This window comes from Acanthochromis polyacanthus, chromosome 5 (genome assembly GCF_021347895.1).
Source record: "Acanthochromis polyacanthus isolate Apoly-LR-REF ecotype Palm Island chromosome 5, KAUST_Apoly_ChrSc, whole genome shotgun sequence".
Classification (NCBI taxonomy): domain Eukaryota; kingdom Metazoa; phylum Chordata; class Actinopteri; family Pomacentridae; genus Acanthochromis; species Acanthochromis polyacanthus.
In genome coordinates this window covers 12,906,908-12,930,549 of record NC_067117.1, presented here as the reverse complement: position 1 = coordinate 12,930,549, position 23,642 = coordinate 12,906,908, and the positions used below count along the sequence as shown (strand labels likewise).

Genomic DNA, 23,642 nt, shown 5'->3' with positions numbered 1-23,642 from the left:
CATGGACAATTTAATTTGACTTTTTTTTTTTTTTACAATAATTTACAAAAACTTATGAAGTCATGATAAAATGAAACCAAAAATCTACTAAATAATTTCAGTTAACCAAAAATATAAAATTATATCATCATGATCCTCCATTAAGACAAGTCATTGGTGTCTTCGATGTAGTGAGACTCCCTTTTTTTGCACAGTTTTTGGGGACATCTGCTCTCAGCAGATTTATACATGTGCCATATTCCTTCCATTGTTTCATGATAGACTGAACTATTATCTAAGGATAGATTTTATTTGTGTCCAGCCACAGAGTTGTGCTTTTCAATAACCTTTTAATGGAGTTGCTTGGATTTTTTTTTCTCTTTATGGTGTAGTTGTAGCCAGCAGTAGTGATTCACCACTGGCTGGACCTTCCAGATACAGGAGTCTTTATACTATTATCATTTGAGACACATTCACTGCACTCAGATGATCTATATTTGAAGAGTTCATTTGCAAAAACAGGTAACGCTGTTTTCAGAAAACTCATTTTTTAATTGTTTACTTAAGATAATAATAATAATAACACTAATAATTTATTTTTTCTATATTTTGTCATATACTTTCTACTGAGTCAAATCCACTCAACTTCAGTTTGATTGATGCTATCTCAAGTAAACAATAAAAAAAAAAGTTTTCTGAAAATTTATCAAAATGGAGTTATCTGTTTTTGCAAATGAACTCTTCATTTTTTTAATTGTGTGACTTTTAGCACCGATTTGCTGCACCTGTGTTAAATTAACTGAGTCATTTTAAAGGTGGCGACTACTTATGCAATCACTTTATTTACAGTTCAAATTTTTAATTAGTTGACATTATTTTGTACAAATCTGTTTCCACTTTGACATGAAAGAGTCTTTCTTGTAAATTGCTGCATAAAAGAACCAAATTAAATTTACCATGATTCAAAGTTAAAAAGCAATAAAATGGGGAAACTTTCAAGGGGGTGAATACTTTTTATAGGCGCTGAATATATCTATATTTAGTAAATGACCTTCAATAAAGTATGAGGAGGGGGGTGCAGCAGTGTTATATAATATAATGATGATGTTAAATATGCTCCAATTGAGAGACCTAAAAGAAAGAAAGGCTGGACATCAGTGCTGTGGATATGGCTGCTGGGCACAGTAATAAATCTTTCTCAGAGCTCAGATTTAGCAGTTAAAGCTTTACGACACTCTCACTGATGGGTCGTATCAGTTAATAGCTAAATTTTAGTGGTGTTTTAACCTTTGTGGTCCCAATGTCTCCATCATGGTTGTCAAAAAGTGTCTCTTGTATGAAGTCCACTATTTGCTTCCTTGGACAAATGCTAATAGGTCTTTTGGTGCAGCTGATTGTGGCATAGTGCAGTGGGGTCTATAGCTGCTACTACTATACTTGCGTTTTGTTTCAAGCACTTTTACCATTATATTTTTTAAAAAAATCTTATACATTATAACCAGCTCCCCTCTAACATTCTGCTCACATCTTAACCTTTGGAGAAAATATGATAGCAATGGAAAAACTGTTTCAAGCTATCATGAATCAAAAGATCATTTATTGTTTCATTTGCAGGTCAGCACAGAGGCTGACCTCATTAAAGAAATCTGAGGTTATCTTTTAGCTGTAAGGTTGAGTGGAAGTTCAGTTTAATCCTTTCAAATGTTTGTCCAGGCAATTATAAGTGACCACCACACAGTCTGGATTGGTATCAAGGACTCAGAGGGTCAGCTTAAAGGCTTCTTCCTCATTTGCATTCACATCATTTTCTTGAATAGCTATTCTGATAATTTGCTCATACATGTATTATGGACCCCCTAAAACAAAATGACTCAAACAGCTTGAGTGCATTGACATATTCTTTTCTCAGTATTTTTTCCATCTACTTTTCCCAAGGCAGCACTTTGAATAATTTTATAATGAATCTGAGAGTTTGACTTGTGTGATTTCAGCTGTGACTTTGATAAGAGGCCTAAAAAATGTTCATCTTCTTCAAATATGAGTTGTTCTGTTAATTTAACAATCTGAAGAAAAAAAACAGAGAGAGAATTTTCATCTCTTTGACAATTAAAACTACACTACTACAGTAACAGCATTATATATGAGTGGAAATTAGGGATAATCCACTTTTTGTAGATATGCGTATATTTGATTTCTTAAGTTTTTAAGGGAGTTGAAAAGGTAGCACACACACGTATTGACAGTAAAGTTGGACAACAAAAACTGATGCAGGAAGTTTCTTTGTTATTTGGTGTTTTATTATGAGAAGACCTTTGCTGACTGCTTTCTCTTCAAGGTCCACTTCAGAGGTGTGTTTTCATGGAGTGCACTCATGAGGAGGCGGCTACAGGACTCCAGCAGTTACCAGTTATCTGGTCAGGCTGAGTTCAGGGATCAGAGAAAGAGGGGAGAGGGGGATTTTTGCTAAGTTCGATCTCTGTCTGGCATTTCTTCAGTTTGTTATGTGTTTCTTTATTCTGCATCATGCTGTAGTCATTTGTATTCTGTATGTTAAGTGTATATAATGTTAAACTGTATATGTTTTAAATGTAAGTGTGAGCAGGTCACAGTAATTTCACTGGGAGGGGAAGAGACTCCAGGTACAAAGGCCAGATGAGGGATTGAGGCTCTCTATCCAAAGCTCTGGAACATTATTGCTAAATTTTATACTGTGTTAATATGAAGTTAAAATTTTAGCTCATTGACCAGCCTGGCCTCCAATTCTGTACTAAACCAGCTGAGGGCAGTGAAGATCTGCAGATGTGACTGGTGGCGACTTACTGTGTGAAAGCAGGGAGCTGTGGAAAGATTTGTGATTTCAGAGTTACGATGGACAGTACGAGTGTGTTACTGTAGAGTAGTCCACTACAGTAACACAGTACAGGAGCATGTTCAGCATGAATGCACTATAAGTTTAGAGCTTCTGCACAGACTAAGTCAAATAGTCCCGGTGATGCTGGTTATAGGTGGGGACAGACTATACTTCATACTGCAATAGCAATTAAATGAAAAAAATGATTTCAAATTGCATGAACTCTCAATAATTGCATGATTTCAAATTGACAAGTGGAGCATGTCCACTTATGAACAATGAAAAGATAAATATGCTTAAAAGACTACACTGAAAATTCTCTAAAGTAGAAACTCAGTGCAACAAAAGTAAATCCAACTGTGATAACTGACACACAGCCTTGAAATATCTGTGAGCACGAAAACAAAATTAAGCACACCCTTGATTTCCAATTAGTCTAATGCAAAAACATTGTTTATATAATGACCAGTGAACACCAGAACTTTCTCAGTTTTAGCTCAGTCGGCTTGTGTTTGTCAGGATGTCTCCATTATGACTCTAGATGTTAAAGAACTGCCAGAGGATTATTGAGAACGCATATTTGGTCACATGACTCCAAGATACTAGGGATCCAGCATGTTTGGCATGTGATCAAGACTACCACAGTGAATGTATAGCCGAGTAAATAAAGACCAGAGGTGGGAATATGCTGCATGAGGACTGCATGAGTGAAAAAGGTGTTGGAGGAATAGCATTTATGAACAGCACCATGAACGCCTGTGAATTTACCAAAATACTAACTGACAAGATGATTCCCAGTCTGTAAAAGAGAATTATTCCAGCAATGTAACAATCTAAAACACACTGCTAAAATCACACAGCTAAAACCTTTGACTTGGCCATGTTACCTAACTTGAATCCAACAAAGACATTTGAGTATTTTAAAACAAAGGTAGAACAGAACATCCCCTCCAGCAAAGAGCTGCTGAAAAAAAATAGTCTATGAGGAGTGGCTCAACAACACTGCTGCCCTCTACGCAGAAAAGGATTGAATCTGTCATCAAAAATAAAGGTGGATATAAAAATGATGAATAAAGAAAAGATTTGAATCTCAGTACTGGCTTTTGCTGCACTGAGTTCCTACTGTGGGGCCTGTGGTTTTTGTTTTTGTTTTTTGTTTTACTTTTGTTCTATTAGAAGCAATACAATTACTAAAATGTGATCCAGTTTTTCAGCTCTGTTGTATATGCTGCCCACTGAAGTAAACACTGTATGAAGACAGCTGAATGACAGCTGATGAGAAACAATGATTTGACGTAGGAGGGCAAACTCTCAGCTCTCAGAATGGCTGCTTTAAAGAAAACATGGGAAAAAAAACACTTTTCAGAGGTCTTTATGTACATGGTGACACAAAAAAACGGGAACTTTTTAACAATCCAATTAAACCAAGAGTGATGGAAGAAAAATATTTTATTCATAGTAATTGAAACCTTAAAACATGCCATTTAAGAAACAATGATGGAATTTTCATTTTTCAAATATTACTTCCTATAGATGGCGTCCTCCTGTACGAATAAGGTTTCAATTACTATGAATAAAATATTTTTCTTCCATCACTCTTGGTTTTATTGGATTGTTAAAAAGTTCCCGTTTTTTTGTGTCACCATGTGGACTACACCATTACTACTAACCTACTAAAGAAATGAGCAGCTGAGATACACTGGAATCTAAACACAGCTGCAGATGCATGCAGATGATCAGAAACATGGGCACATCGCATTCATCAATATTTCATATCGGGATAAGACTCAAAACTGTGATACTAATGTGCATGTGAAACATACTCATAGACAGTCTTTGAATACTTTCTGGAGCACATTCATCCTTTATATCCAGTTCTAAATGTGATTCCAGTTCCACTTTCAGCTCTATTTGTTGCAATGCTTACAAAGACTACTAATATTGTTATAAACCACTTTTTTTTTTTACATCTTTACACAGAAGAAGCATGAGAGCATTACATTTCATCAATGCATTTTTTTTTGAGGATGCATGGATAATACAAAACGAAATATAACTGAGAAAGAGCAGGAACAGTTTTCTCTTTCTTGTTCTGCTATCCACTTGCAGGCTCAGTCACGCATACTCACACTCACACCTCCGTCTCTCCCTATGCATTGGCTAACACCTCTCCTCACACCGCTCCTGCCTCTCTACCACCCACACTGGGATAAGTCATCACTGCCTCAGCGTGTAAAGCTCGCTCTTATCTGCACAGTCTCATTGCCTTCGAGGTCTGTTTCTTGATCTCTCCTCTGTCAGCAGCAAGCCTACTACACAACTTACCTACAACTAAGTGTCTTTATCAGTGCAAGAAGAAAGCCGGTGACACACACATTCACACAGGGACCGCAGACAATAATCACAATATATTCCTTTTCTTTTTATTCTTTTCTCTGTTTGGAAATTGCAGGGTCAATATTTTCATTAATCACATTACTTGACATGATGCACCAAAATTTTTACTCTATCTGTTTACAGGAATACACTGAATAGAACACAAGGTTTCACAATGGATACACGACTGACATTTTGCCCATTGCACTTACAACAGTGAATGACATTTTCCAGATTTTTAGCTGATTTTTTTTAAAACGCCGGTTCCCTTCATCACCTTGCAGATCGTATCCATCAAACTGAAGACCTCCTGATAGTCTGACAAAAGCATGCTGCTCTGCAATTGCCCGGGAGGTTTTGTTTTTTTCGATCTTGTTTTACAAATACAATATGTATAGAAACTCTACACAGACTGGATATGTTTCTGAATACAAGTTTTGATCCACTGTTGTAAACAGTCAATACAAGTCAGCCACATACACTATGCTTATGCAATAATCATCATCATCATCATTAGTTTCATCATCATCCTCATTATCGTGATAATAAATATTCTTTTTATACACAAAAGTTGGCAGCAAATACGGCATGGGGATGCACATGACAGCCGTACTCAAAACTCAAAAAGCTGTACAGAAGAATGAAGTTGTATTTACAGTAAGAATGTGAGAATGTGTCTCTCTGCCTCTCTGTTGATCTGGATGGCTGCACTGAAGGCTGTTTTGTCTCATGAGCCTCAGACCAGATCGCATCTCCACCTTGTTGTGATCTTACACCACTCGGTTAGAGGCACTGTTACGCAACCTCCACAGTTCTGCGTTTTCATCCAGCGGCAAGTGCTACCAGTCAGGCTTGTGCTTTCAAAATGACATGCCCTGATTTGTGAATGACTGGCTGAACATTTTACTCATTAATATTCTCTACGTTGGCCAGTGAAAGTCAAGGTTCGTTAGGCAAACCTTGGTGAGATCATGCCTTACCTTTTTTAAATTCAGGTACAACTTTCAAGAATATAAGATCTAATCATGCACCTTTTCAATGGCTTGGCTGCTGAGTGGGTTAATCAACGATGAAATATCCGATAGAAGCATTCCATTCACCCCACAGGTTATACTGACACCCAATATGTACAATGACACGTATTAATGAGAAGTGCTGACCATCTGTATCACATGTTTATAGCAGCACAGACAGTCACTGCAAGCCAAACACTGAGGAGCCCAGGTCAGTCAAAACGCACAAAAACTGAATGAGGGCTTACAAACAGCCAGACAAAGCCAGGCAAACCCATGCGTCAAAGCAACATGATGGTGGACATTCAAAACCGACAGTCTACACAGTTTACCCTTTGGCAACAAGTCCCCCGTGCGGGGAGTGAGGGGTCAAAACATGCCACGAAAATAAAAACAATTCTAGTTCAATATTCAATATTCAAATTCATACAGACAAGTTGCTAAGTAAAAACATTTTCAGTACCTTTTTTTATTTTTTACTCTTTTAGTTCATAATCCCGTTGTTTTCTCGTGAGTACAATGATGATAATAAACTGTTTTAGGCTGAATCACTTCCAGGTTCAAAATGAGTCATTGCATAGAACATTTGAATTGATAATTGCTTTCGTTCTCTCCTGTGTCTGCAGGTGTGTGAGTCTGTGTATGTTTGTGAGTGAGTGTGAGTGTGTGTGTGTGTGTGTGCGTGTGTGTCTGTCTTTGCACTACTAGAGGCAGTGGGCCCAGCTTGTTAGTGAGATCATCTTGTTGGTGAATCGGTAACCCGATTAATCAGCAGGAGGTTAACAGGTCTACTTGGTTAGAACTCAATTAACCTTGGCTCTGAAATGTAACTAGGACGCAAAGTGTGTAACGTGTGCGGTACGTTTGCATTTGTATATGTGTTTGCAAGATAGACAAAGAGTCTGTGAGTGTGTTCGTACCTGTCTGCATGCTCGTATGCATCTGCATATATCATGCATGTCTGTACATGGTACTGTGGTTGTAAACCCTCTGACAAATTGTATTACGGCTATTTATTGACAGAAGTGTTTGATATTTCCCATCACTAATTTAAACAACATTTATACCATTGTGCTATATACCATTTTCTGCATGCTATTGCTTTTAAAAATCAATAAGCAAATTATTCGATGCAAGAAAACAGAGATTCAAACAAATAAAAAGTGAAAAATATAAATTTTACCAAAGAAAAACACATAACAAAAAAAACTAAAGTCACTGGAAAGTGATTCATTAAATACACAAATGACAAATTTACATAATTAGATCTCTGATTTGTTTTATGTACATACAATAGTATACAGTGTAAAAAGAAATGCATGGTGATATGGGCGTTTTAAAACATATGAGGTATACAAGTAAAAACATGTACTGAATAAGGCTCTTCCATTCAGTGAATATCAGGCAAAAATGAAAAGAAACTAAAAGATGAGACAAATCAATAAAAAGGTCCCAGAGGGCTCTGGGGCTGACTGTAACGATGGCTTTGCGATGGCTAATAAAGAGCCGTGGCCACTCTTTCATTTGGTCCGCTCATCCGTGTGAATCTCACACTTGTGGGCACACTGGTAGTAATTCCCTTCCCTAAAAACCTACAGCTAATGACTAGCGGCAACTTATAGGTGGTGAAAAAAGTATCGATATGGGCTTTTTTAAATTCAGTTTTTCACTTGTGCGTGCATTCTCATGTCCACATTTACACAATGCATTCTGTAGACGTTGGAACAAAAAGAAGACAAAATAAAAACACATTCAAAGAAAGGGTCAGATTCCCTAAACTGGAATGTACTGTAGAGATCAGAGAAACCAAGCATTCAAGGATTTTAGTGGTGTCATCGGGTTGGTTGTCATTGCCGTGATACGTCTCGTTTACTCCAGGTACGTGGTGTCGTTGTAGGCTAAGATCAGTCTCTTTGGTACAGGGAAAACCTATGAAATCTGTTTTCTTTTTTTTTTTCTTTTTCTCTGCTTGTAAATTCTCTGAAGACATCAATGTAGAATCAAGCCTCCCTGCAACATGTGCACTCCTCAGACATGAGTGGTGTTGCATCAAACTCTCTGTAGAGGGCGCTGTGAGGCTTCCTTTATTGAGCTGTTTCAAAGGTGGGACATGCATGGATGAACGCGCTGAATTTCTCCTATGATATTCCACCTGCCTCAGTTAGCGGCGCTTTTAGTATCACACAGATCCCAGGAGGATTCCTCCAGAAGAGGAGGCGAAGTAGGACTCATGTCCCCCTTCACTCCTCTCTCCATTTCACTGCATCCTCATTATTGACCGTGGTCCTCCTGAATAAAAGACAGTGAAGGTGTGAATGTTGGCAGAAATATGTAATTGTTAAGGCAGAATATCAAATTCACTCGATCACCAAATTAATACTGACATAAAAAGTAAACCATTATGAATAGTAGAGATAAAAGTACCAAAAATTACATTTTAAAATCAAATATTTCAAAATGATTTGGCCCTCGAAAATTCTATATGTTTTGCATAACCCATTTCACCACACTCTGAGCCTTTCTGCTATGTTTACGTTGCAGCTCGGCCGGCCTAACCCCTCTTACTTCACAGGACACTCAAGCCTATCTCAGCCCTGCTGGTACCGGCAGTAATCCACTGAGCCACTGAGTCTGGTTTATCTCTACATTTCCCCTCTGAATCTTCTGACTGGTCACAGGCAGAGATGAGTGACATGTCTACTGATATTAATCCAAATGTCACCACAGACAGAATAGCTGAATGATATATCTTCATTCAAATGAGCCTCAACTTCATCCATTCAAGTCACACCATGTGTTTTGACAGAAGCTAAATAAAGTGCTTTGAAATTTGCTTTATTTCCACTTCTGCAGTTCTGCTCCATTGAGCAGAATTAGTTAATTAGCTCATTCTACCATGTAATGAATGATGCTCACCGTGAGTCATGATTCTGTGAGCCTACATGTGCTCCTGTCCCTGTGTGTCTTTGCGTGTGTGACATTCAAGCCAAGCCACAGTTAGATTTCTCAGGCTAATTATAGCCCAGTGTGCTTGGCCCAGATTACTGGAGGTATGTAGAGTCAGAAGGTAAACCATAAGAGTGCTGACCTCACTTATTCTTGGCTTTGGCCTCTCACCTGTGCAGAACAAAGTTCACGCAAACTATGATTTTAATTAGCTTTCTTGATACAACAGTAATCTAATAAACCCTAACCCTGAAAAACAACTAAACTGGAGAAAAAAAAAAAAAAAAAAACGTTAAGCCTAAACATAATCAATGAAACCTAAAGGCAACACTAAATGTATCCATCCAAAGATCTAGTAAAACAAGCATACACACATGGGAACACACAAGTACACCCAGAGATGTATGTAAGAGTCTTTTTCTTACTTACCTTTGGTCTAATGAGGTCTCAGACGTCTCGACAATCATTATTCTGGGACTGTAGCTCTGTCAAAGCATCCTCTTACTTTCAGGCCTCTTCAGCCCTCTGCTCCGGTCTTGTAACACCGTGCTGACGAAGCGATCACCCTTATTTAATTCACTTCAATCGTGCGCCCATGTCTGGGGAATTCAGTGCTGACAAGGCATCCTTTGATTCCAGCTCTGTTCAGTAATTTGGGGTAAGGGAAAGGTACAGTGAATCAGTTCAGATATACAATCACAGCATTTAATGAGTCATCACTTCACTTGAGTCTTCTCATTATGCAGACATGGCCTATGGTAATCTATGTAAATATACAGCTGATAGGACATGTAATCCATTAATCAAACTGTGACATTTTTTTTGTTTTGTTTTAGCAACTTGGAGTTTCAGTATACCAAAAAACTAATCAGGTAAAATTGAAGGTATCACCGGTGATCAACAGTTTAACAGGTTAATGCATCACTGCATCAGTTTTACCCTATGCAAATGTCAGAGACGTGAACACATTAATAAGTGTTAGAGTTTCCTTCAATGGCATGGTTTTCACTTGCTTAGTGAGGCAGGTGACACAATATCTATCCTAACGATGATGCTCTCAGACAAAAATTAATAAATTGAACATGTCCAAAAAAAGCTATTCATACTTACTAATGGACTCAGAATCACTCTTCTTTGTTTTTTCCTCTGTTATTTGAAATGTATTTAGTGCAGTTTCATAGGTTTTTCCAGTACAAAGCTACCAATCCATCTCATTTCAACTCTGCATACCCTGAAAGAAAAAGCACAGTCGATTCAAAATAAACAAGTGAAGTGATAAGCACATAAATTATTTCCCACCCTGTCACCTAAAATCAATCCATGCTCCTAAATTAACAATTTGAAAGCTAAAATATTGAGAGCTTTCAATACCATTAACTCTCATATATATAAAAAAATACAGTTTATTTACCCTCCAGTCTTTAGTTCACCAAAATGAAGTGAACTTCTTTCCAAGGCCAGACAAAGCTGCAAGAATGACAAAAGAAGGCAAATATGAGAAATCAATGTAACTCCAACACCGCAATGCCATTTCAAGAAAATTTAAGATCTTAATTTTTGCTGTAATAGACTCTACCTAAAATACAGTCTATGTATTTAATTAGATACACCGAAACAAAAGCTGTATTTCAGTTTCTTAACACAAGACTGTACCATCTCCCAGTTTTCCCGCCTGCTCTGCTGCCCCTCCTTGCAGGATTTTGGTGAGAACGTTTTCTCCTTCAGCAGGTGCCTGACCTGGAGCAGCGCTGCCTATACCTCCTGCTTTGCTACCGATCCCAACAGGGGCGGCCTTGGAGCCTACAAACAAACAAACAAACAAACAAGAAACAGAATTATCACATTTGCTGTTGTTCACCTGTGGTTATGTGGTTTATGGTAATAGCGGAACTGAGACTCACCGATGCCTGTTAGAGGGGGTGTGGCTGTTTTGGTAGGCTGAGGTGCTGGTGGAACTCCTGCCATAGCTTTCATTCCTGTGGCAGCTGCTGCAGGTGTGGCATCCATTTTTGCCTGCAGAAAATCAAGTCAAGACTAATACTGAGTTTGGGAAAAACTTCGTTCAGTATAAATCTTGGTTTACCCTTTCTGTTTTCTGTTTAATCCCCACTATCCACCAAAAGCATCTCTATGAGACACTTGTGATGGAATGGTAATCTTGTGTCAGTTTGGTGAGTCATATTGTTCTGACACTCTTACACTCTACATTTCTTGGTATACTAGGACACAACAATAGCATTTAATGACTGGAATTACTGTATACTGTATTACCTAACAGACTTGGGTGCAATATTTAGAAAATAATACAACTGACACAGTTAAATTAAAATTCAAGTGTAATTCAAGTAGGTAAAGTAACACCAGGTTTACATCTACTTACCGCTGTGGCCGGCTGCCCTGCTGCAGACCCCACTCCTGGTTGGCGTCCTTGTGGTGGGGCTTGGCCTGATTTTGGCTGCTGCTGTGCCTGTCCTGGTCCTACTGCAGTTGTTGCAGGCTGGCTGCTCGGAGGGGTCTGGCCATGCTGCTGTGGTTGCTGTTGTTGCTGTTGTGCACTCTGCTGATGTGGATGCTGCTGCTGCTGCTGTTGCTGCTGCTGCTGCTGCTGCTGCTGCTGCTGCTGTTGATGTTGCTGTTGCTGTTGCTGATGTGGCTGCGCCTGTTGAGTGCCATCAAGTGGGTCAGAGCTTGGATGTCTCCCGGATTGGCCCTGTCCACCTGCCCGCTGCTGCCCAGTATGGCCCTGAGGAGTCTGCTGTTGCTGTGGTTTGGGTCCTGCCGAAGAGGGATCCTGTCTCCTGGAGGTTGTGCGATCACCTTGTGTTCTCTGGCTCCTTCCCCCAGTGCCGTGGTGATGACCAGAGGCCGAGTCACGAGAGAAGTCTCCTGAGTTTCGAGGGCTTCCCTGGGCCGAACGGGAGTCTGGGCCACTCCTTCTTTGAGCAGATGAGGAGCTTCTGCCATCCGAGCGGCCAGATGGGTCTTTGGGGTGCGTCCTAGAAGAACGCGAGGACCTGGGATCTTCAGATGAGTGGCGAGAGGAGCTGTGTCTGCCAGAGCTGCTGCCATGGTGACGGTGGTCCCGTGATGCAGAAGAGGAGTGGCGCTGTTGGTTGTACTCATCCTGTGGACCGTATTCCTCTGGAGGCTCGTCATAGTCGTGGTAGGTGTGTTTACTACGTCTACCTGTGGAGGAGTGACCTCCACCTCCATGATGTCTTGAGCGATCCGAACGGGCCTCACGTGGCTTCTCAAACCAGTCAGTCTCCTCTTGGCCCAAGTGATAGGCTTTTTAAAAACCAATATAAACATTGTCAGCAAATTGATTTTATGTAGAAAATGAAGTGGCATGCAGATTGAAGCCATGCAGCATACATGAGAAAAGCATGCTCCTCATTCCAGAACCATGGAGATTTTTGTGGAATCCAGAAAAAAAAAGTTTTTCAGAAGTAAAAAAAGCAGAGTTCATGCCACACCTCACACTTAAAATGATGCATGCAAAACAGAAATATATATAAAAAAAACTTTTGGCTTCATGTATCAAAGGGAACATTCCATAAAAAAGGACAATACAAACAAAATAATGGCGGTCTCCTTCACACTCAGCATGCAGTCTTTTCAGTACACGTCAAAGGTGGGAAGACCAAAATACAGCACAAATAAATTAGCACCAGTTACCTTCACTGTCAGAAACAGCACAGTGCATGTCATCAACAAGGTAAGGGTCATCTGGTTTATAGACATGACTCCTGGGCAGGTCCTTCTTATGGTGGTCCTGCACATCTGGCAGTGAATGGCTGGAACCATATTGATTTCTCACATCATGGGCTTCTGGTATGCCAGAGCTTCTTCCCATGCCAACAGGCTTACCAACAGGACTGAGTGGGCTCTCCTCTTCTGAATTTTGGTTGCGCATGGGAGGCCTTCCACCACGGCTGCTTCTCTGAGATCGCTCCATGGCATCTCTTTCATAAGATTTACTTCGGTGGCCTGTGGCATCTCTGGAAGAAATCTTGTCCATACCATATCCTGTAGACCTGGACCTACCAGAGCTGTACATGCGGTCCTCTTCCTCAAGACCTTCACGGCTGGTGCCATAGTATTTCTGTTGGTCATATGCATTTTTCTTCATCCCGTAGGTGCCATCATCCTGAAGTTTCTTGGACCTGGACACAACTGTACAGGTGCCCCCTGTTGATGTTGTCATTGTGTAAGATGCAAGGTCAGATTCCACATCCCGAGCTTCCTCAATCGGGGAGAATTTAGAAATCTTCTGCTCCATTCCCTGCTTCCTGTGCTTACTACGTTTAGAGGACACTACGGCAGGGGCAAGGTTTTTGGGTGTGAGTTTGTGGCCACTAGAGCTGCTCCGTGATGTATGTTTATAATCATCATAGTAATAGGAGCCTCCACTCACTGTGGTGCCTGTGCGACTGTCTACTGTGCTTTGGTAGCCCGCTGAGCCTGTAGGTCTGCCATAAGCATCAACAGGCTCATCTTCAGGCCTACCATACGCACTCCCTCGTGCAGGACCATTCTCACTGCGATATCGGCCTCCCACAGGATGACCTAGAGCATCAGTGGGTTGGCTAGTGTTGTCTTTTGTCAACTCACTGATGTCATCAATCATCACATAGTTCCTGGGAATGTTCTGCTCCAGGTTAGAGGTGTAGAGACCATCGGCAGCATAAGCAGAGGTGGGGCTGTCTACAGAGTGAGTCAGTCCAGGCTCAGGGGGGCGGTACTGTCCATATGCATTGGTATAGCCTGAGCCAAAGCTGGTATCTGGAGCTGACGTGGCCACTGACACAGCTGGGTTGCTGATGACCTCGTAGTTGGTGGGGAGTTTTTGCTCAAGGTCAGCCAAAGAAGTTTGCCTTGGTCTTTGATGGACTGTAAGGATCTCTGCCTGGGGTTGGTATGGGAGGCCTGGTTGGTAGGAACTATGGCTGGGGTAAGGAAGACTCTGTCCTGGCATAGGTTGACCAGGTGAATGGAAGCCCTGGTGACCATGCTGCTGCATGCCAATGTCTGTCTGATAGGAGGACTGTCCATACATGCGGGAGGAATAGGCTCCCTGGTTCTGGTAGCCAGGACCTGGTGGAGGATGAGGCTGGAATGTTCCTGGCTGAGGTGCAGAGGATGAAGGGTACTGAGGAGGTTGGAAACCTATCTGTTGGTAAGCAGAGCCTGGCTGCTGTGTTGATGGCTGACTTTGGGGGTATGGATACGACATATAAGATGAAGTTGAGGGATACTGAGAGGTCGCACTGAGGTCATTCGTAAATTGACTCAGTGGTGCAGTGCTGGGCCTTGTCAGCAAGCCATTAGCATCAAAGGTTCCAGTTGCAGCTGCCATCCTGAGGTTGTTGAGCTCACTGTCTGACATGTAGTCTCGGGCATCACCCATACATCGCAGGTAGGCTAGCTCTCTTCTCTCCCTCTCCTTCACCATGGTCTCTTTACGCTGGGTAATGCCTAGCTCCAGATAACGCAGCTTGGCATCAATCTCTTTTTCTTCTTCCTCCAGTTCAGCCTGCTGCTTGCGGAGCTTTGACGACTCTTGTTCCACAGCTTTCAGTTCACTCAGCAGCCCAGCCTTGGTGACTCCCTGGGCAGGTCTTGGAAGAACCCTTTGCGGCATGCCAGGGGAGCTGTACATTTGTGCTGGAGTGACAATGGGTAGCGGAGTCTCCTCTGGAGGGGGGCTGGGGAGAGTCCTCTTAACTTTCCTCATCAGAGAGTTCTGCTGCTGCTGCAGGGAGGCCATCTGCTAAGAGAAGCAGAGACACATCAGCAAACACTGAGCTATAAACAGAAAGCATTTATGTAAATTAAAACTCATTACTGTGCACTCGCTACTCACAGAGGGTCTGCACACTTCTTCATTTCAAGATTGAAATAAAGAACTATACAGCCTGATAAGTTGTCAAGACTACCTGACATTAATTCAACTATGCATTACTAAAGTGTTAGCTCTATCATCAGTTCATCTAGCATAGTTTATATTTATAATTGCGATTACTGTTGTTACACTGACACCAAAAACCCTAACTGGCCTGTTTCATTTCATGCCAGATTAACACTGTTAAGGCAAATGCTAAGCAGTAAAAGTCAACACAAAGCACCACTCATACACGATTTACTGAAAGGTAAAATTTAATTATGTTAATTTTGTTATCCACAAAATTGTTACTAAAATGACTGTAGCATTGCTTGAATGTCTTTTCCCACAGCATTTGTGATTTTTTAAAATTTATATCTAATTTTCTTAGTGTAGGATGAATTTCTATCAACATCATCATTTTTGATTAAAATAAAATAATGAGCAGCAAAATGAGCATCTGAGCATCTTAGTAAATGTGCACATAAGCATAAAATGGCAAAATATTTTTCAAAATCGACAAGAACACGAGAGGAAACTGAAGCAATTATCTTTTGATTTCATTTCAATGTATTTTCAGAAGTATGCACATTTTCCTTTAATTCCTTTGATCAGATATCAACAGAATCTGGCCCTTTTTCAATCATATAATATTTATGTATTGCATGCTAGTAAGAACAGTCAAATGTTACAAATAAAAAGACAAGTTAATAGGATATCTATGTTAGTCTATTACTTACAAAATAGTTGTGTTGGGTAGATCCATGGTAATTTTGTCAGGTATCCACAAGAGAGCCATGTATTAAATGCTAACAGTAAATATCAGAGGTGCAAATGCATAAAACGCTTCTCAGACTGATTTTAGTCCAAGTGCAGAGCAATGTTAATTTACTTTGACCAGCTGCTAACAATCAGGAAGACAGCAAAGCAGCACCAGGATTCTTCCACATTGTGCATCCCTGTGGCAACACTGTAGGGTTTGCCAGATATAGAAGACATGGCAGAGAGAAGAGAGGAGAGAGAGAGAGGGAGAGGGTGAGAGAGAGAGAGAGAGAGAGAGAGAGAGAGAGAGAGAGAGAGAGAGAGAGAGAGAGAGAGAGAGAGAGAGAGAGAGAGAGAGAGAGAGAAATAGACTAAAGGAGTATAAAGGGGGAATAAGGGAGGAGATGCTTTTCTGGCATGGCCAGCTGCTCTTATGAGAACATTCTGTCACCTCCTCAATGCCAGATCCTGTGTGATTTTCCATGTCCACATGAACACACGAGCATATATGAAGAGTTCATTTGCAAAAACAGGTAACTCCGTTTTCAGAAAACTCATTTTTTAATTGCTTACTTGAGATAATAATAATAATAACATTAATAATTTATTTTTTCTCTATTTTGTCATGTATTTTTCTACTGAGTCAAATCCACTCAACTTCAGTTTGATTGATATTATCTCAAGTAAACATTAAAAAAAAGTTTTCTGAAAATTTATCAAAACGGAGTTATCTGTTTTTGCAAATGAACTCTTCATGTATATATATATATATATATATATATATATATGAGCTGTAGGGAGGAATCTGTAAATCTATTTTTATCTGACTATATCTTCAAATGCTAACTGGCGCTTGTAAATGTGGGATGAACTTAGTTCTGTATTTTTGCAGGCACTGACAGTACTGATAATAAAAGATTAGTTTGAGTTGTTTGATTCCGATTTGATTTTCTAAAAACAGATATTTTCTTCCTATAAAATATATTTGAATGTTTTTAAAATCCACTTATTATACTTTGGGGATTTTTTTTAATAAATTTGCATAATGTCTGTTTAAGTAAAGGTAGACTTCTTACCTGACTGTTAGACACAGCTTGCTGATGATATGGGGAGAACCTGTTCTTGGCAGGATCCTCTGACGTAGGGCTGAGGGGTTTGGGATCCGACATGGAGCGCTGCACACTTTTTATGGGTCTTGGTAGGGTCTGGTGGCGCTGGGGAGATTCAACAGTAAAGGCCTTCTGCTGGGGCGTCACATGAGCTTTGTTAAGCTTCTCCTGGGAGGCAAATGTTGTCTCTAGCATGCGATGAGGAGACAGTGGAGATACAGGAGAGTACAGCACTTGGGGAGATTTGGGGGGCTGACGAGCTTGAGACTCGTTTTGTTGCTGATAGCCAATTTCCAAGGGATCGGGTTTCCTCCTCTCAAATTTAGCAACTCCTTGAAGTCTAGGAGAGGTTGGGTCAGATGTGTTTGCACCGACTATATGCAGACTTGTTGAGTATGGACTGATGGTTGTAGGGACACTCAGCTGAGGAGCAACCACACCCTGAGAGTGAGACTCTGGTTCTGTTTGGCAGGCCAGACTCTCTCCTTTGTGGGTCCTTTCAGGAGCTGCTATGTAATGTAATAGGTCAACCTTTGAGGTCTCTGCCATGGTAATGTGGATTGCAGGAGAAACCCTGCCTAGTTGGTCGAGCTCTGTCTGGCATGATGAATCATTTGTGGTCTGAATAGCTATACTTGCAGAAACCACTTTAGATGATCCATCAGATTTAGCCTCACCACTGGATTCAGAGTGCTTGGATACACGTGACCGCCTGCGCCTCACTGGCTGCTGTTCCCATTCTGCCTGGTCCTCCTCATCAGTCTGCACACTGCAGTCTGCAATACGCCTTGTTCTCCTGCGCCTATTCATGAATTTATCCTCTCCATCTTCATCATCTGTTTGCACACAGCTGTCTGTGATCCTTTTAACAGAGTCATCCTCTGAGCCGTCCCTCAGTCGAGGCATGGAATTCTGCTTTTTCATAATCTTAGAATCAGCCTGTTTGTCACTGCTTCTCAAAGACATTTCAGAGACAGAACTATGAATAGGTCGAGCAGCCACCACAGCTTGGACAACTTGTCCATCCTGCCAAAACTGCACACTTTGTCCTTCTTGCTGAATAACTCTACCACTCTGGTCACAGATAATGAAGCCTTGAGGTGTCCCACCTCCAACAACTACACCTTGTATAGTACCCTGGGCAGAGGTTGCCGCTGCTGCTGCTGCAGCTGATGCAGCTGCAGCCTCAGCCGCAGCAGCAGCCGCTGCTGCCTCCACTGCTGCTGTCTTTTGCCTCTTCTGCTCCTCTAACTGTTGCTGGAGTTGCTGCTGCAGAGACTGAATTTGCTCAAGCTGCATTCTCTGTTGGGCCAGTTGCTCTCTTTGCATAATAAGCTGTGTCTCTCGCTCTGCTTGCTGTTGTTGCAGGACTTGCTGTTTAATTGTCTGCAATTCTTGAATCTCACGCTGAACAAGTAACTGTTCTTTTTCTCTGTGACGCTGAAGCTCCATGCGATCTCTTTCAAGCTCCTCTTGTAGACGCAGCTGTCGTAATTTCTCCAGTTCAACACGCTCTCGCTCTAGCTGCAGCACATGCTCTTGCTGCTGACTCAGTCTCTCATCTTCCTTACCTTTCTGTGCATCTGTGGGAGCAAGGGCAGTTCCATGTGGTGATGCTTGTGACAGGCTTTGTTGAGCCTGACTGATGGGTTGAGCTTGAGGTTGGGTTTGAGTCAAAGATAAAGGCTCAGTTTGAGTAGGTAGCTGTTGAGGCTGCATTTTAGCCTGCACTGGCTGGACAGTTGGAGGTTGGCCTTGAGCTGGAGAGAGGGACGTAATACTCTGTGAGGTAAGTTGGGTGGGGTCTATTTGCTGATTTGTTGTCGTTTGCATACTGGATGCAGGTCCACTTTGTACTCCTAAGTGTGCTGCAGGTTGCGTTGGTGGAATGGTTGCAGCTGTTTGTGCAGCAACTGTTGTTAAAGGCTTTCCAAGGTACACTGGAGTTTCTTGGTTAGAGCTGCTTACCACAGGCACACTTCCTGATGGTGTGGCTGAAGTAGAATACTGGTTTGGAGGAGGGTAGGAATATGGTCCCTGGGTGGACAGAGGCATCCTGGGAGTTACTTGAGGCAACCTGGTAAGACTAGCCAAAGGTACAGCAGTTACACTTGTAGGATATGGTCTGTAAATTCCTCTAGGCATGGGACGCAGGACAGAGGCAGGCTGTGTAGTAATTGGCAATGTAGAGGCAATGGGAGTGTTTATTGTGGAATATATCATGCCATCGCCTCCTCTCATAGCAGTAGGGTACATGGCGCGTATACTTGCTTGTCTAGCATTTATTAGATTTGTTAGAGTTTGGCCATTGGCCATTGGTCTTCCATCTGGTCCGTACATTAAATTTGCTCTGATTGACGCTAAGCTTTGCTGAAGATTTAGCCTTGCTAAAGGTCCACCCCTTCCAGCCCCATATGGACCCAGTTCAGGGTTATTTCCATACCGGCTCCCAAACTGATCCACTGTATTAAGAGCTGCACACATGCGACTGATCTCCCTGGCAGTAGTTGCACTGTACTGAGCCAGATTGGAGTCTTGTGATCCTGATAGATCACGGGAACTATAGGCATAGTCAGAATTGATGTTTGACATGGAGCCATATCGACGCAGGGGTAAGGAAGGGCCTGTAAAATCTCCTTGGTGACGTAAGTCTGTGTAAGATCCATACTGTGCTCCCATGCCAAGGTATGCACCATCATAAGCCTGATTCATACTGCTAAGATCTACTGCCAGACCCCCCTGGACATTACCTTGATAATGACCAGCATCAGTCATGGATAGCAGATTAGTATCAGACATGGAGGGCTGTATTCTTCCTGAGGGGCCTGTGGGTGGTTGGTATGCTTTATGTTCGTCTGTCATTCCTTGTGTCACTTGAGGCTGGTGTTGTTGTTGGCTGACATTGTAGTGTGGTGGATGGAGAGGATGGGCTGCTTGAGAGGGTGCAGGGTTGGGGTTTTTATCTGAGGATATTGTAGTAGGTTTCTGAGTTAATGACCCTGAACAAGAACCAGCAAAGGGCAATTTGTAAACAACATCACAGCAAGCCACTTGGTTTTCTGGTTTGATCTGTCCAGTAAGATCCAAGACCTGAGGAGGGGGAAGAGGTTCTTCTTGCTTTACCAGTTGAGTCACTGTGCCACTTTGTGATGTGTTGCTCTCATCAAGCTGCACCATCATGACATGGGGCTTACCTGTGGACAGGTTCATTACTGTTGGCTTGTTTTTTAGCTCTAAGGCAATTCCGCTATACATTTCATGGGGTGCATTAGAAGCAGGAGCCCCAGACACTGCTGGTGGAGCTAGGGGGGATACTCTAGGTATGGCACTAGCAGTCACTACAGGCTGGGCACTGCTTGTCTGGCTCACTACAAGGTCTTTTTTAATCAGCAGTGGCTGGACCTGATTAGCTAAATTGTAACGAGCAAAAGAAGATTGCTGTTGGTGCTGCTGGAGTTGCTGCTCAAGAAGCTGTTGCTGCTGCAGGAGCTTTTGCTGCTGTAATTGCAGTTGTTGTTGTTGTATACCCAGATTCTCCAGACAGGCATCAATTTTGGGAATAGATGGGTCAGAAATTGGTGACTTATTCTGGGTTAAACACACAGCTGCTCCAACACCCTGTCCCAGATCCACACGGTTTTGCAAAGGATCTCCATACACAACTGGCTGCTTGGGTTGGGACATGAACATTGAACCTGCGACTGTGACGCTAACTGTGGTTGGTGTTGACACAGATACATGTGGTTGTTCTTGTGCATTTAAGTTCATAATAAGAGGTTGCACTGCTGTGTGTCTACCAGATGACTGCTCTGCTCCTAAAGAGTATCTTCGTGTGTCAGACGCAAGGGATGTTAGATCCATGCCCTGATCTGTCATGATAATTGGAGCCGGCCTCATTGGTGCTCTCAGATCCACAATGTTAGTACTTGGTTGTGTTTGGCCCTGACCCACAACCTGTGAAGTACCTGGAATATTTGAGATTTTACAGAGAGATATATTTTCCATAGATCCACGACTATGTGCAACTGTGGTCATACTAATACCTACATTTACTTTTTCAACATTTTGAGAAGAATGCCTCAGTGAATGCTGTGATGGATGCATCTGTGGTGATGTTGCAGAACTTGTCGAAGGGGGCTGAGAGCTATACAATGTCTTACAGCTCACCTGTGTTGGTGATGACAAAGGGGAAGTGGAAGAATTTACAGTTATTGGCTTGGCAGGACTAGTTGCTTCAGAGCCCAGTGTTATTACCATCACTGGTGAATCTTGAGAGGATTGTTGTCGTATAAGACGTGGTGAAACCGCCCGTTGTGGTGTCGGAGACCCATGGGATGCTGCACCTGATGCAGGGCCTCCAGGCAAAGTTGGCAGTTGCCTGCCACTACTGCCAGTGGGTCGTACAGATGGTGTATGTGTTGGGCTTTGTGTTGGGGAAGCAGTAGGTGATACTGGGGGACTGGGACCTTTAAAAAGGGAAAAGACTTTGGAGGTTAGGGAGGATGCTCCGGGGTCAGGTGACGCCTGTGTTGGCCTCTGGGAACCCGCTCTGTTGCCAGCAGGCACTGTGCTACCTGCCTGTCGAGTCACGGCAGTCTGACTCACTTGGGCTTTGGTTGTGGCAACTCCAACAACTCCTTCAATTTTGGCACTCTGTGTCATCATCCTGTTTTGTGTTTCTTTTGATAGATGCTGCGCTCCTTGAATTCCTGAAATTCTTGGATCACTGCCTGTTGTGGAGAAGGACATAGGTGCAGTAACCTGGGTTGGGCTTGAGCCAGGAGTGAGGACAGTTCCAGCTTCAAGATGATGTTTGCCATCTTGCTGAGAGGCTCCTTTCTGCTGACTAACTGTTTGTCCTTGCCTTTGCATGAGCTGTGCTTTCTTCATCATCTCCTCATAGACTTCCTCTGCACTTTTTAATGTTTTATCCGATGGTGACATTGCTGATGTTTTTTCTGTTGGGGAGTAGAGTGATGTGAAAGTTGGAAGGTTAAATTCATTTCCTGATTTGTAAAGTTTTCCACCAATCATCTCAAAACCTTCTGCCTCTGAATCCATAGAGGGAGAGTATTCAGAACACGATGATCTGTGCAGCTCCTCCATCTCTGCAGCCTGTCTTAGCTCCTCTGTTGGTGATGCATCCTCAATAGGAGAGAGATTACTGGGGGGTGTTTTGGACCTTTCTCTGCGTCTCTGTGCCCGTAGCTCCTCTTTATCCCTCTTTGCTTTTCGGGCAGTACTTCGAATCCTCTGTTGCTCTAGATCTCTCATCTGCTCCTGCTCTCTAAGTAGTTCTTCCTCCTCTCTGAGCTCATCCTCCTCAGATGAATCCTCAATAGTGGGCAGCAGTGGCCCATGGGACCGATGTCTAGCCTTCCTCTGCTGCTTTGCCTCCTCTAGTCTTGCCCTACGACTAGGGCTGCTGTCACTGTCATCCTCCATGGACGACACAGATGTGGGGGATGTTCCAGAGGTGTAGCTGGGAGTGGTGGCAGGTAGAGTAGATGAATATTCTCCCTTTGACCGCTCCTCTGGAGAACCAGTCAGACTCTCCATTTCTAGCTCTGGTTCTCGTAGGTCATGCTCAGTGCTCAGCTCCATGTCTCGGTTGTAGCTATTGGTGTTATTCAGCTCAATGGTCTTAAAGCGCCGGAGGCCTCCAGCCATTCCGACATCTTCTTCTTCATTTGCCTTATAAGCAGCCTCTGATGCCTTGGTGTCGTCCTCAAAACTATTAGACTGTTGAGAGAGTCGTCGCCTCTCTTTGTTTAAATCGCCACTGGTTTTATGTGCCTTTTTAGTTTTCTGGGTTCCATAGTCTTCTAATTCTTCTTCATCGGCACTCATCTCCATAATTTGTCTCCGCATGTACTCTTCATCTGTTATGTCTTTATGTGACTTCTTCTGTCTTACTGGCAATGGTGAGAGACCACTTTCACTGCTGTCTTCCACATAATCATGCCGAAGCTTACAACTGAGGTCATCCTCTGATTCATCCCTTGCTGCATCATCCTCAGGACTGTAGTCCCGGTCATGACCTACAGACAGCGAATGTGGCCTGTGCTTCAAGTCGGAAGCAGCCTTTGACTCTAGTAGAGGCTTCATGGAACTCTCTAACTTGGTGATTTCTGAGGGAATGGAAGCACCTCTTTCACTGAGCTTGATTCCTTCTTCCCGGATCTGGCCTATAATTTCCCCTTGAGAGCTGGAGATTCCATCTGAAGAGTATCCAGTGTCACTTAAACTCTGTGAGCTTGATTTGTTGTAATCCTAAGAGAAAGAGAAAGAAGATGAGAGAGGTCAGAAACAAAAGAGGCATACTTTTTTTTTTCAAAATTAACTCATGGAAAGGTCTATTACAAGCTTCAGTGCACATCTTGTATCCCACTATTTCATCCAGCTCATCAGCATTGACATTATTATGAGCATTTTTAGATAATTGGGAGTAAAATTGATTTACTACACCTTATAAAGATGAAATAGTCTCTAATAGTAAGATATTAGAGAAAATTTATATTAGAAATTGCAAACCATTAATCAAACAACCAGATATAGTAACCCTTGAGACTAAAATCAACCCAAATATTTACTGTGTATTGCCTTTTGTTTGTAGAAGTTGAGCAAATTTGACTTTGCTGACTAATTTAATTGCAAATGTAGGAAAAGCAAAACAGAATATTGTTGTTAATTCTAGATCAGTTTTTATTTTAACTTTTTGT

General features: G+C 42.1%; 1 protein-coding gene across 5 annotated transcripts in view; it reads right to left on the bottom strand.

Moving 5' to 3' along the window:
- Positions 1 to 5,231: 5,231 nt before the first annotated feature.
- bsnb (bassoon (presynaptic cytomatrix protein) b) overlaps positions 5,232 to 23,642 on the bottom strand; it is a 67,077-nt gene continuing 48,666 nt past the window's right edge. For 2 of the 5 annotated variants that reach the window (XM_022200181.2, XM_022200183.2), the window contains exons 5-13: positions 16,888 to 23,193; positions 12,844 to 14,938; positions 11,546 to 12,453; positions 11,067 to 11,178; positions 10,819 to 10,965; positions 10,577 to 10,632; positions 10,276 to 10,396; positions 9,595 to 9,806; positions 5,232 to 8,508 (exon numbers count right to left, since the gene is read on the bottom strand). In XM_022200181.2, the coding sequence (XP_022055873.1) occupies positions 10,592 to 10,632; positions 10,819 to 10,965; positions 11,067 to 11,178; positions 11,546 to 12,453; positions 12,844 to 14,938; positions 16,888 to 23,193 (9,609 nt within the window). In that variant the 3' untranslated portion in view covers positions 5,232 to 8,508; positions 9,595 to 9,806; positions 10,276 to 10,396; positions 10,577 to 10,591. Of the gene's footprint in view, positions 8,509 to 9,594; positions 9,807 to 10,275; positions 10,397 to 10,576; positions 10,633 to 10,818; positions 10,966 to 11,066; positions 11,179 to 11,545; positions 12,454 to 12,843; positions 14,939 to 15,789; positions 16,078 to 16,887; positions 23,194 to 23,642 lie in introns of those variants that run through there. The other 3 variants (XM_022200182.2, XM_051947770.1, XM_051947771.1) reach the window with 3 other exon arrangements.